This window comes from Myotis lucifugus, unplaced genomic scaffold, assembly GCF_000147115.1.
Source record: "Myotis lucifugus unplaced genomic scaffold, Myoluc2.0 scaffold_30, whole genome shotgun sequence".
In the NCBI taxonomy this organism is placed as follows: domain Eukaryota; kingdom Metazoa; phylum Chordata; class Mammalia; order Chiroptera; family Vespertilionidae; genus Myotis; species Myotis lucifugus.
Window position 1 is genome coordinate 1,027,980 of NW_005871078.1, and position 14,442 is coordinate 1,042,421.

General features: G+C 41.4%; 1 protein-coding gene across 3 annotated transcripts in view; it reads right to left on the reverse strand.

Annotated features, from left to right (window-relative positions):
* Positions 1 to 12,447, reverse strand: part of TMEM117 (transmembrane protein 117) — a 415,549-nt gene extending 403,102 nt beyond the window's left edge. For 2 of the 3 annotated variants that reach the window (XM_006086721.3, XM_023752275.1), the window contains exons 1-2: positions 12,167 to 12,447; positions 1,783 to 2,087 (exon numbers count right to left, since the gene is read on the reverse strand). In XM_006086721.3, the coding sequence (XP_006086783.1) occupies positions 1,783 to 2,059 (277 nt within the window). In that variant the 5' untranslated portion in view covers positions 2,060 to 2,087; positions 12,167 to 12,447. The remainder of the gene's footprint in view (positions 1 to 1,782; positions 2,088 to 12,166) is intronic. The other variant, XM_023752274.1, reaches the window with a different exon arrangement.
* Between the last annotated feature and the right edge of the window lie 1,995 nt (positions 12,448 to 14,442).

Below are 14,442 nucleotides of genomic sequence, written 5' to 3' on the forward strand. Positions count from 1 at the left end.
TCTACTCCTTCACTTCAAACATTCCCATTAGAGTACCAGCTTTTCCTTCATTTATGATTATTTCTGAGGAACAGGAGTCTCTCTTCCTGTCCTCTTAAGGCCACTATTTCTAGCTGTGTCCTAAGTCACAAACCAAAGAAACCTTCAGAGATGCTATCTTTCTTCTATATCCTCACCTGCACTTTAGTCTAGCTCCTTACCCTATAACAACAAGCAGATCCATCAATCTCACTCCTCAAATAAAATCACCATCAACAACAATAACAAAAATCTACCATTGGTCCTTCCATTTTTTAAAATATATTTTTATTGCTTTCAGAGAGGAAGGGAGAGGGAGAGAGAGATAGAAACATCAATGAGAATCATTGATTGGCTACCTCCTGCATGCCCCCCACTGGGAATTGAGCCTGCAACCAGGGCATGTGCCCTTGACCAGAATCGAACCTGGGACCCTTCAGTTCACAGACTGACACTCTATCCACTGAGCCAAACCAGTTAGGGTGGTCCTTCCATTTTTAGCTACTTCCCATTTCCTTCTTCCATTTCCTCATCAAACTCCTTAAAACTATGTACATATATAATAAATAGACAATATGTATATTTTATGTATTTATGTAATAGAACCAGATGGCAATAGTTTGAGGAGAACACAGAGATTGAAAGGAATAATATGTAATATTACATGTGAATATATATGTATGTACATATATAGTTTGTTCATTCATTATTTAAATCATTGCCATCTGTTTCTAACCAAACTGCTAGACTGAAAACACCCACAATAAGTCACCTATGATCTTATAAGTGCTAAATTCAAAGCTCTATGACCAAGTTCTCTTCTGAAGTGACCAAGCAGCATTTTAAAATTTATTGCCCATAGCACCTACCACCTCTTTACATATTAGAAATTTACTTGCTTAGTGACTTTCTCCTGTAGGATGTACATTTTTATGTAAGCAGATACCTTACCTTTTTGATTCACTATCTGGAATAGTGCCTGGCGTGCAATAAGTGATCAATGAATATTTGTGAGGTAAATATTGCCCACCCCCTGGCCAAAATGAATTAGGCCAGAGGAGGAAACCATACCCAAACTGGTCAACTTCAGCTGCTTCCCTGAATGTTTAAACTTGGGATCAAGAGAGTCTGTGTGAGTGTGAAATGATCTTCACTGTGAATGGAGAGAATAAAGCAGACTGATAGAGGAGACAAGATCAAGAACACCCTGACAGAATTCAAGCCCCTGGTTCCATTTATCCCAATTATCAAAGTAAATCCTATCCCTGGTCTCTGTGAAACATCCCAAAATCCTTACAGTAAGTTATCTTTTTATCTTGAGCTAATTTAGTCTCTTTTTCTGTTGCTTAGTACCAAGAGATTTCTTACTAATATACTGTTCTGTAGTTGAATAAGCTCAAAATAAACATCCTACAGCCAATTTTCATTTATTTACAACATCACATTTAAGTACTGCTTATGGGGAAAGGGTTATTTTCATCTATTCCCTAAACAAGATTACACAAACATTCATTTATTTTTTTTCTCTAAAGCCATTTTTTTAAATGAAGTCTGGTACTTCATGATCATTTCCCTTAGGCCATAGCAAACAAAATAAACCATTAAACAGAGAGTGGTTGAAGAACCTAGCTACAACAGTATATACCAAATTAAGGCTGGGGGGCGATCTGAAATGCATCTAAATTTTGCATTTAGAAACAACAAAGCTCTATTTTGGAGAATAGAAACTGAATAATTACAGCATTGTGGCTCATGGGTACTTACCAAACAAACGCTGGTGGAAGAGAAATTTGCCAGCTATTAGTCCTATGAGAATGGCGAGTAGCCATAGTAGCACCTTCAGAAGCCTCCAGCTAACTCCTTTGGGGTATTTATTTGTTACAAATGAAAAACAGTTCCCAACAACAATAACATTGGCTTCTGTTTGGCTATGAGAAACTGGGTCCTCCGCAAATATTAAGAAGTTAAAGAAGATCACCAAGTAAGCCACAATCAGGCGAGACCAGGGGTGCTGGAAATAATAACGGAAGTCTTTACCCATCCTTCAAAACTTGAATTCCGTCGTTTACCTGGATAAGAAAAGATACATAGAGTTAGAGCAGAAAAACAAACAGTCTCTCTTCCTGTTATATGTTCAAATTTATAATGGCTCAATAAAAAGTTCTTCAGAAAAGATGATACCTGTTCCTACTTACAGCACCAAGAGAAGTCTGAAATTGAATCATGTACATATTGTGCCCTCTCTGTCATCTAAGAATGCCTATGGCCATAGGTGGACTTGGAAAAGAAAAATAAAAGAATAGGGGGAGCTGAAACCGGTTTGGCTCAGTGGATAGAGCGTCGGCCTGCAGACTGAAAGGTCCCAGGTTCGATTCCGGTCAAGGGCATGTACCTGGGTTGCAGGCACATCCCCAGTGGGAGATGTGCAGGAAGCAGCTGATCGATGTTTCTCTCCCATCGATGTTTCTAACTATCTATCTCTCTCCCTTCCTCTCTGTAAAAAATCATAAAATATATTTTTTTAAAAATCTTTAAAAAAAAAAGAATAGGGGGAGAGGAAGGGATAAGAGAGGACAGAACACTGTTTAAAATTAGGATAATGACTGAGATGACATGTGGCAGTCACCTCAGGGGGAATCACAGAGCAAGATAACATAATGCAATACTTTTCCTCTCTTAAATTATTTTTGTTACTGTTATAATCCAGATTTGCTTAAAAATTAAAGCAATGTAGCAGTTAACTGAGCACATATTCTTCTAGCCAAATCCCTCTCTCCAGAGTGAAGACCCCTGATAATTTGGTGGGTATGCTTTCAGATCTTTTTTTAAACATTGACGAATATACATATGTCTATGGACTTTCATAAACAGTGTTCGCAGCCTAGTTGTCAATTTCAACACAGTAAGTTTTGTGAAATAACTGAGTCTATGGTAGAATCAGGAGGGATTGGGCAATTCCTATTGTAGGAAGGAAGTGGGGAGAAAAGAAGATTTCACAGAGGAGTAGATACCCAAGTTCAAGATTGAAAAGATAGCGTAATTTCTTTCCCCAAGTGACGAAGGCAAGGGTGCTCAATCTAGGCATATTCAAAGGTGTAGAGGCCATGCAAAACAGCTAACATGCCTACAGTGGTGGTCCTAACCTGGATGTGCATTGGAAGTGGAGAAGCTTTCTTAAAATTCTGATGTCAGCCCAGCCAGTGTGGCTCAGTGGTTGAGTGTCGACACATGAACCGGAGGTCATGGTTCAATTCCTGGTCAGGGCACATACCCGGGTGTGGGCTCAATCCCCACTAGGGGGCATGCAAGAGGCAGTTGATGGATGAATGATTCTCTCTCATTGATGTTTCTATCTCTCTCTCACTCTCCCTTCTTCCCTCTCTAAAATCAATTAAAAAAATATCTAAAATTCTGATTTCCAGACCCTACCTCAAAAGTTGTGCTTAGCTCCTCTCTCTTTCCTTTTGGGAGCCAGCCTGCACAGAAAAACAAAACACAAACAAAAACCAAAAACCATATTAAGCCTTCCTAGGTCTACCAGGACTGTGGCTGGGTGATTTTGCCTAATTCTGGGGTTCAGTTTTGGTAAGCCTATCCAGTGCTCAGACTAAGCTATATCTCCCCTTTTCCCCAATAATAAAGCTGATTAAACCCAGGATAAAAACAATAATAATAAAGGCAAGATTGTACCACAATCTGCCAATTCTTTTTCTTCCTTTTCAATGTATCTAGAACTGAGAGAGAAAAGAGGGACTCTTACAAAGCCTGCAGTATGTGACATCCCGCCTCTGTGTTGGATGTCTGCATGCATTGTTATTTCATTTTCCTCCTAACAACCCTCTGAAATAGGCATCACTTCGTGTACAGGCAGGGAACTGAAGCTCACACAGATTATGTAACTTCCAGAAGTCATCCAGCAGGAGTGCTCTGATTTGAGCCTCTGGAGTCTGACCCCAAGTCCTGGTCTCCAGCCCCTGCCGGCAGCCAGATCAGCCCCAGGCGTCTTCCCGGCCTAGGGCCCAGCCCCAGGGATGTCATCCTCTGAATGCCTTCTGGAGATATATTCTTCTCTAGAGATGATTCTATTAACTCTGTCATATAATACATTCTTCTCTAGCACAGGGAAACATTATATACGTATATGGCTAAAAGTACAAAGATCAGGCTACATGCCTGAAGTAACTAAGTCAATCGAAGACCTAAGAATAGGCTCCAAGGCTCCCAAATCCAAATCCAATATTCTAGGCTGATGAATGCCAATTAAACCCACAATTTCAGTTAATGAAGACTTAAGTATTTTAGAATAGCAACGTAAACACAAAAGGAATGACTATAAAATTCAGCAAAACAGTCACTGTGCCTTGGCTTCATCAACCTTCTAAGCCATTTCAAGTCTCTTGTGATCTGTGTGTCTTCTCTGAAATATCTGTCCCAGGGGGTGCAGCTCAGACACTTAGGAATGGTGACAATCACAAGTTTCTTTCTATTTTTTAATGTAAAGTTCATCACCCACTACAGCAGCAGAGACCTTCATGGTTCTCACACTGAAAAGAGCAGAGAAGGCAACAAAGAACAAAAATGATCACTAGGTCATGTGTTTTCCTGGCATTCAATAGGTAAGGATGACAAATGGGTCAACGTCAACCCGATTGCATGCAACATCTCTGGAAATGTCCAGAGGCCACCATTACAAAAAATACACCGATATCATCTCAAAGCAAATGAGTCTTGAAGCAGAAGTGATGCCGACCTGCCATCAGAACTGGATAAGGGTATCATTTAAGAGGTTTCTCTGTGGCTTCTCTAACCAATGAGAAATTCTGTTGTAGTTGCACCAACCCCTCCCCTGCTCCCTCTACCTACACTCAATCAAGGCAGCAGAATTTAGAATACTGAATACATGTGACTTTGATTCTTTTTAAATAAGTGCTTGGTGGAGTGTTGGCATATAATTATTTTACAGTTGCTTTTAACTTCAGAATCTTGCTTTGTGGGCTATATTGTAATGTCTATATGTCTAAGTTGAATTAGAACATTTAAAAAAAATGTTGGAGATAGCTATTCCTCTCCAGTAATCATATTGTTTCAAGAGAGAGAACTATAGAATTAAGTAACAGACCTGCACTAGAAAGAGATTTTAATTCCTACCGGGATGCTATGAATGCTACTATCATGCCCTTGTTACAGGTAAGAAAACAAAGGCTCAGATATCCAGGAAGTGGAAGAGCCAGCGTATGAATCCAAATCCATTCCTAGCCCTTGCTTTTTCTGATATACCTCGAAGCTGGAAGTGCTTCTCCCAATAAAATATTTCTCATCACATTTACAGCTTATTCTTAATTTCCACTAACAGATTTAGTGACTTAAATACTAGCCAAAGGAACAGGGCTCTGTTATTGATCTTTTAGTCTTTTTATTTTATGCTAAGAATGGCTGATATTTATTCGTGCCTCATACTCCAAAGCTGAAGTGATGTCTTCTACAGGGTCCCCAATTTCAAAATCTGCCTACCTTGAATAAAACCGCTCTGATCCCCACTTCCTGATTTTATACACAAGGTTGCCACAAGTTTGCCTCATCATCTCAGCCCTGTTTTCTAGTTCCTCGGGCATCTGATATCCAGAGACCAAAACTCTTTTCTATAGCTCACATAAAGCATCTTTATGATCAACAGGATCACTGGTGACTCTAACATTAATAATCTAAGATTAAGGCTGCTCAACTAGACAGTACAAACCCTTTGCATTTGTTTAAATCCAATTCTGCACCCATGGATGAGTTTTTATCTTAGTTAAGTTTGCTTTGATCTTGGCTCTTATCAAATCATAGTGAAATGATCTGTTTATGTGTTTGTCTCCCTTCATGGATCATAAAGTCCTGGGGCAGGGGGTGGGGGGCTGTTTACTTCCAGGACACAGCTCAGTGCCAAACTCATAGTGGACTATCAATAAACACCTGCTGGAGGAGCTGAGTGGTATCCTCCAAAGGATAAGCCCCCTCATGGTTCAGGAGAGATGAGAAGAAGGCAGATCAACCTGACATTGGCTAACGTTATGGAAAGAGAAGAGCAGAGGAGCCCAAAGACTGCAACAATGACTCGTCCAGTAACAGCAGTGATGTGTCCCCACCCAACACCATCTCATTTTAACACCAGGCTCTGCATTATTATCACTGTTACTAAGGCTGACATTTAGTGAGTACTTACCATGTACCGGGCACTATGCCGATGAGCTTTACAAACATCTCATTTAAATTTCATAGCAGCCCATTGAAGAAAATACTCTTATTTTACAAATGTTAAAACCAAAACTTAAGAGTTTAGTATCTTGTACCAAATAACAAAGGGAATCTCTGCCAGAGTCGGAATTCAAATCCATGCCACCTGGCTTCGACACTATGCTATGCCTTCTCCACACCAAAAATAAATTCCAAAATCTTGCCCTTTACATGTTGGCTAAAATGTGCCTGGTAATAAAACCACCTGATATAAGATTCACGGTACTTCTAGGATAAATGAGCCTACTATTACTCTTCAAAATGATGTGGTAGCACGACTGGAAAGAATGGGAACCATATGACTGCCTACAGAATTGCTCAGATTTTTGTTCTTTTTTGAGCATCTGTATAAGTAGTTGAGCTGATCTGATTGTTCTTTGGTCATGCATCACTGCTGTTCACTCTGTGATTTTCCAAGGATGCTTATAGAAAACACTGCATCTCTCAGATCTCCACCATTTAATTCCCTTTTATAAGTAATGACATCATGAGGTACAGGACACTATCATTTCTTGGTAGCCTCTGCTTTCTCACATTATAACATTGATGAAGATATAGGTAGCTACAGGCTCAAACTTTAATATACTATCTGATAATCCAAAGGCCTTCAGTCATGGGTTCCAACTCTGGCGGCTCTAATATTTATATTTGATCTTAGAAATGCCACACATTTTACTACAAGCCAGTAGTTCACCTGGTATTAAAGGCTAAGAATGGAGAGGAATTCAAAGAAAAATGGGAAAGTGGTGAGGACACTCAGGCTGGGAAGATACTTTGAGCAAAGGCATAGGAGAGAGAGACTGGCACAGGTATAGAGATGTATCAGTAGTTCTGTGTGGCTGGTATACAGACTGCTTGGGGGTATCTTATGAGAGTTAATGAAAATTTGGGGCCACCTGAAGGAAGACTGTACAAAAGTGTTGTTTTGCAATTTACTCGGTAGAGAATAGGGAATCAAAGGTTTTAGAGCAGAAAAGTGATATACTTGATTAGAGCAGGGTTTGGGGAAGATTTCTCTGTCAATATGGAAATGATCAATTGGTATGAGGCATGATGAAAGTGGGGAGATAATTTAGAGGTAACTTCAACAGTTAAAAGATGATCAGGTACCAGACCGAGGCAACATCAATGTCCAGACAATTATTATAAGAATTTGTTTCAATGAACCAAAGTACCAGGCCTTCCTTCCTTATTAGGGTCTTTATAAACAAAAGGACTTCAGAAGTGTGAATGTCATGTTTCCAACAGAGACCCTGGCTCATGGATAGGTTTTACACAGTGACAAGTATGATCTAGATGGAGTGTATTACTTACATTAAAAAATATTTAAGGATGTGTATGGAAAAGTCCCTGATGAACTAATCAAATGTACAATACAAGAGACACATTATCATTAGTCAAGTAAACCACACCCAAAGCACAGCTCTGCTAGTGTAGGTCTCAGCATCTGGTAACACCCAACCAGGTAACAGGAAGAAAGCATTATCACTGTAGAGCTCCATTATAGGATAAAATAAAAATCTCTCCAAATTTCTTGAAGCTCGTTGGCATGTATGTCTGAAATTTCACCTGTAACCCCTCCTAGCTCTTATTAAAGGGCTGTATGTACTCTGTGTCTGTACTCTGCCAAACCCTAACCCTAACCCTAACCCTAACCTAACCCTAACCCTAACCCTAACCCTAAAGTGTGAACATTATTTCAGCACCTTGAATGCAATTTCTTTAAAATATAATTTTTAAAAAGACTTCCTGTACTGAGCCCTGGCCAGTTGCTCCGTGGTTAGAGCGTCGGCCTGCAGACCGAAAGATCTGGGGTTTGATTCCTGGTCAAGGGCAGGTACCTCGGTTGTAGGTTCCCAGCCCTTGCAGGAGTGAGCGTGGGAGGCAACCAATTGATGTGTCTCTCTCACATCAATGTGTCTCTGTCTCTCTCTCTCTCTCTCTCCCCCTCCCTCTCTCTTCCCACCCCCTCCCTCCCTGCCACTCTCTCTAGAAATCAATGGAAAAAATATCCTCAGGTGAGAATTTAAAAAAAAAAGAAAAAGACCTCCTGTACTTTACTTTTACTTTTTAGGTATGCATTTTGTGACACACACAGCTGTGTTTCAGACAGTCCCTAGTTAAATCAGTACAAGGAAACATTAAAGGCTATTTTTTTCAATTACCTAGTTGTAGTATTCCACTAGTGTAGGTAAAGTTCATTGCAGTTAATGGAACACTTTTACAATCATTTCATTTAATCCCTAATATATAATCATTTTTAAAATTGTATGTCAAAGGGAAAATGGAGTTTTAAATTATTTATTATTATTTCCTTAAAAGGTAAATGTAACCTACATCTATATCAGATTTTACCTCTTAGTGTTTTCAATGGCAAAATCACACCATTAGAATGTCATTAGAATGATTCAAAGGAATGAGGAGCATCTGCTTTGCAGAAGGCAGCCTAAGGTGGTGGGAGGAATATGGCCCAGCTCTGCCTGACTCGGCTACTCCCTGGCAAATCCTTGGGCAAATCCCTAACCTCTCTGAGATTCCATTCCTTCATCAGTAAAATCCTAACAAAAGTACTTTCTCCGTAGGGTTGTAGTGAAGACTAAAGGAGGCTTCATTTGTGAAGTGTCTGGTCACTTCCAGGTACTTCCTACCCTGAAGACCATTGTTAAAATACAAGTGACTCTTGGTCACTTCCATTAAAAATGAGCATGACAATAACATCAACTATCTATTACATTTATTGACGGGTTATATATGCTATTCTCACTGTTAAAGGATATTTAATACAACAGCTCTACAAAGAATGAACATTATCCTCATTTTACAAGTATTGAAACTAAGGCTCAAAAATCATATAGAGAAAGTGGTGAAGTCCAGAATTTTTAATTCATAATAACATTCATCATTCGTTTGTTCAATATTTAGAATGTCTATTTGTGACAGGTACTGGCCTGTGCATGAGAATTACTAACAGACAATGCCCTGTTGCCTTGCCTGTGGTAGTCTCACGTGGGATGTTAAACAGAGAAAAATGAAATACTATGTATTTTGTAAAGTTATAAGTTGGTGGAGAAAATTAAGCAGAAGAAAGTTAACAGGGAGTATCAGGAGTAAGGAAAGTTGAAGAAGGCCTTATTATAAAGTGACTTTTGAACAGAGATGTGAAAGAAGGGTGAGAGGCAGAGAGATATCTGGGGAGAGAGTAATCCAAACAGAGGGGACAAAAAATTGCCAAGGCCTGTGCTGCGTGCATGATTAGGGCATGTAAGGAGCAGCCAGGGGTTGGTGTGACTGGCTAGGCTGTGGGTGCCTGGGAGTATGAAAGGAGATGAGGTCTGGGAGGTAGCATAGGATTGTGATCCTGCCTGGAGGCCACACTATGCACCTGGGCTCTCCTACTGTGTGAGAGAGGAAGCAGGAGAGTGACACAATCTGACTTAAATGTCAGAAGAGCTACTCTGCCTGATGGTTGGAAATGCATCGTCTTCTGGACGCATTTGAAAGGATGGGCTGACAAGGTGTACTGATGGGCTGGACATGGACGTGGTCTGGCAAAACCCAGAATGGAATTGCCATTTCCTGAAATGGGGAGTGCATTTCCTGAGATGAACACCCTTTGAAGCAGATACAGGCAACATAATACTAATTAACATATGTAAGTACTTCTTATGTGTTGGGCTCTTGGCAAGCACTTTTTGTGCATTGTCCCAGTTAGTTCTTATACCAAACCTTTGGATTTACCAGGGAAGAAATAGAGATTCAGAAAGGTGATAAGGTGCCCAAGGTCACACAGCTACCAACTGGCAGAAATACATCTATATGACCCAAGGTCAATACTCGTCATACTGCTGTACTCCCTGCACTGAGAAGTATAGAATACAAAATAAAGGACCATTGGGAAGGAAGTAGAAGTACTGGGAAGTAGTAAGTATTAGGTGATGGCTGGCACCTCTTAGGCACTCAATAAATATTTGCTAATGGATGAATAAATAAAAATATATGGATGGTGGTATAACAGATCAAGTTTGGGTGAGGAAAAAAAAAAACACTAAAGATTCCATTCCAGAAAGAATAGACTCTGGATAATGGAATTCAAGTCTTTAAAAAGAGAAATGCCAGAAAGGTAGGAAAAAACCAAACATATATTTGCCTGGACCAGCCCTATAGTGAGGAGAGGCCTTAAACTACTACCTTGAATTGTTGGATGAAAAGGCAGACATGAGGAGATGACACATAACATTGTACATACTGCAAGTGGTTAATGCAGGTTATATCGATAATAACAGAAGTAAACTCAGAATTCCTTACATTTAGTCCAATGCAAGAGACCACACAGCCTTTTAAATAAAAAGCAACCTTTTAAGTCAATCAATGAAACCACCAGCAGTGGCTTAGATACCAGAATGGTGTTTGTGGTCCCCTAATTTGCAAGATCATATCCATAAATCACTTCCTAGACTTTCTCTTCACATTTTTTCAACCTTTACGTGATTTTGTTCCCTCGTTCTTACCCTGCAGTCCTTGGGATAACAAAACACTGAACCAATGCATGTTTTTAAAACAGAGAACCTGCAAGCAAGGTAGACGTGGGGTTCTCTTCTAACAAAGACATTGCCAACTTTTCACTAACTGGCAAAATATTTATGAGCCGTTTCACGTTATTAAGTTGAAAAATAATCAGCAATGAATTCTTTTAAAATGTTTAGACCTCCTTTTCAGCAACATCAGTTTATGGTAAAGAATCTAAAATATAACTCCAAAGAAAGTAAAGAGTTAGTGAATAAAATAAAATGCATCCATATCTAAAATTATTTTTTTAATGACTGGCAGTTTAAAGAAGCAATTTAAATAAAGCAGACAAATACTGGTTTCTGATCACAAGGATCAGATGGAGGTGGGATGGCGGTGGGAGTAAATACCTACATCAAAATGTCAAAATCCATAATTTGAGCTAGAAGTTCATGACAAAAACTCAATACTTTACAGTAACAACAAACAATGGCTTTTACAAGGATTCTACTATTTAAATTCCATAAATTGGAAGAACTTGTTTTGTGAAAACAAAACCCTGAAATCTTTCTAGAATTCCTTCCATGAACTTCAAACAATATATCTGTTGTAATTACATTTATTCAACATACTTTTCCTTAAAAAATTCTTCTGGTTCATGAGACTTATATCCACACATAAATACTAAAATAAGTATGTGCTGTTTACTATACCGTCACACACACACACACACACACACACACACACACTCAGTTTAGAATGAATAATGGCAGCCAAAGTGTTACCACAATGGGTCAAACACACTTGTGGTCCTGTGGTATTTGCGAAAATGAGAATCAACAAATACCTTTATTTAGTTATGATCGCGTTAATAAACACCCAAACCCTCAAGTGCTGTTGCTGTTGTTTTCCATGAGAACACCCATAACTGCAACCTGTTAATTTAACTAACCAGTGATGATAGACAACAGATAGATAGATAGATAGATAGATAGATAGATAGATAGATAGATAGATAGACAGAGCTTCTACTCAATTCCTATCCTGGGAACTAGTGAAGCGAGGAAAGTTCAAGGTCTGTCCTGGAGACGTCCCTTACCCCTTGGAGCAGGAGTTTGAGGGTTACCCACCCACAGCCTCCCGCCCAGAGCCTCCTCCGCCCCGTCCCCGCAGGGCTGGCCTTGGCCCCCTCCCAGACTTTACCCTGCCTCCTCGCCCGCCAGCCTCGGGCCGGGGCCGGGCTCCCGGCGGCTTCCGCATTCACAGCCGGGACGAGGAGGCAAGGGCTGCGGGCAGCGGGCAGGGAGGCTCCGCGGCGGCTGGACAGCGGGCGGGGGGCGCGCCCAGCGCCGGGCCGCGTACTCACCGAAGGGGCCGCGCGGGCTCGGGGCGCCTGCACGCCGGGACCGGATGGGACTCAGCCGCGCCCGCGGCCTCGCTGGGAAGCGCGGCGAGACGGCCCGCCGGTGTCTCCGCCGCCGCTGCTGTCACCGAGCTATAAATACCGCTCGGCCCACACCCGCCGCCGCCTACGCCGGGCGCCCTCCGCAAAGTCCGCGGGCCGCGGGCCGGGCAGCGGGAGCGCAAGGGCGACGGCGCCCGGCAGGTGACCGGGGTGGCTCCAGCTGTGCGGCCACCTGCGCAGCTGGAGGCATCGCCTCCCGCCGCCCCCGCCCTCCCGCCCCCTCTGCTCCCCTCCCTCCAGCCCGCGGGCCGTGCGCCCTGGCCCATCCTGCCTGGGCCTGGCCCGCTTCTGCAGAGCCAGCAGATGCGGGCCGGCGGGGGACGACTTCGGACTGGGAGGGGGCGGGGGAGAGGGGGACCGGCGGCTTCAGCCTTGCGTGTCAGCAGCTGCCCAGTCTTCCTGGGGGAATGGACAGACTTCTTCAGCCCACCATCCTGCAGGGAACCAATGGGGTTCCCCGATGGGAAATCCTCAGCGAGCTGCAAACTTTCTAATGCAGCCTCAGGTCACAAGCATCCTTTCTGCTTTGGTGTGTTGGTGGTGTGGAGGGGTGGGTATGGGGACGATAGAGCCTGTGAGGAGTAGAAGTCTTACACTTTCCAGCCTGTCTGGTCTGTCACACATATGCAAATATATCCACACGTATTTATAGCACACACATTAATACACACTTAGAAATAAACAAATATATATGCATGCCTACATATGTATATACACATATTTACCCACACAGATATATAAGCGTACACACACACACACATGAGCAATCTTTAACGATTCTGCAGCCTTGCAGCCTGAAATTCTCAGGAGCCTATCATTCTTTAGTGCTCAAATGATTCATCTGCAGCTTGGGGGAGGAAGACCCTGCGACTACGTTTGGCCAATTTCTTTCTTCTTGAGTAATCTTTTTCCATTTAGATATCTGTGGCCTTTGTTTCCTTCCATAACAACTCAATAACAACTGCTACCTCAGTTTACCAGTTGCTTATGTATTAAAAAGCTGCTATCCAACATACTGATATTCCATGCTAATGGAAGTGATCACTGATTTGTAGATCTCAAATGGGAAATGGAATAATTCATATACGCCTACAATAGCTAGTTTATGAGAAAACTAGCCCTTCTGGACTGGCATGATTCAGAAGTGGCCTTGGTAGCAAGAGAGAGAGCTGAGATGTCAGCAGATCTTACAATGGGTTGGAGAGAGCCATTGCTAAGTCCTGTGGCGTAGCTAATTGGCATAGGGGTGATTGGGAGTTCACCACCATACTTCTCCCAAGTTTGACATCTTTTCTAGCCTTGAAGAATGACTGCATTTTTTCTACATTGTAGTCATAGTTCGTGATCATCTGATGAAACTCTTAGTTTAGTAAGATTCTCTTTAGTGGGGCTTTCAAAACTTTTCCCAGAGAGTTATTTCCTATGCTAGCCCTTTGTACATTTAACTTTGACACTTCATATATCTTGCTGTAATTTATTGCAACGTCTTTTTCTCCCCCACTAAGCTATATAAACTCTTTGAGGGCAGTTTCTCACCATTGCATCCTCAATGCCTAATGTAGTGAGTTAGAGTAATGGCTCAATAAGTAGCAGATTAACCCTACAGATTAATTGTTAGATTCTACTATGCTTTTATAATTACAATTTGGATTATTTTACAAAGAATTACTGTTTAAAATGGGTTTCAAAGGCTATCTGTTCCTTGCATCTCCATTTAAAGCAAGGAGTCTTCAATCAGCTGACACACAAAAAAAATTAAAGCTTCATAAATAATGCAATATAATACTGAGATCTGTGGTGTATTTCCCCCCCGCCCTCAAAAAACAGAAGGCACTTTTCCTATCTTTGAAAGACAGTCAGTAAAACACATATTTCAAAAGCCAGTAGATTAAAGTTATCGAGCAGCTTCTCTTCTGCCCACTTGAGAGCTAGAACCCACTCTACTCCATGGAATTTCATGGGTGTCTGGTAGAATGAACTCAGCTCATCAGAACTGGAGCTTGTTACCTACCATTGGATCTCTGTCTTCTTTACATAAATCTTGCTTCCTTTCATAATAACTTTAAGAATAAACTCAGCCAATGCTCACAATCTGCTCTTACTTGACAGCTCTCAGGGTTTAAAGCATGTAGTTTTCCAGGACTACTTCCAGGCAAAAATATTGAGATGGGCAAGTC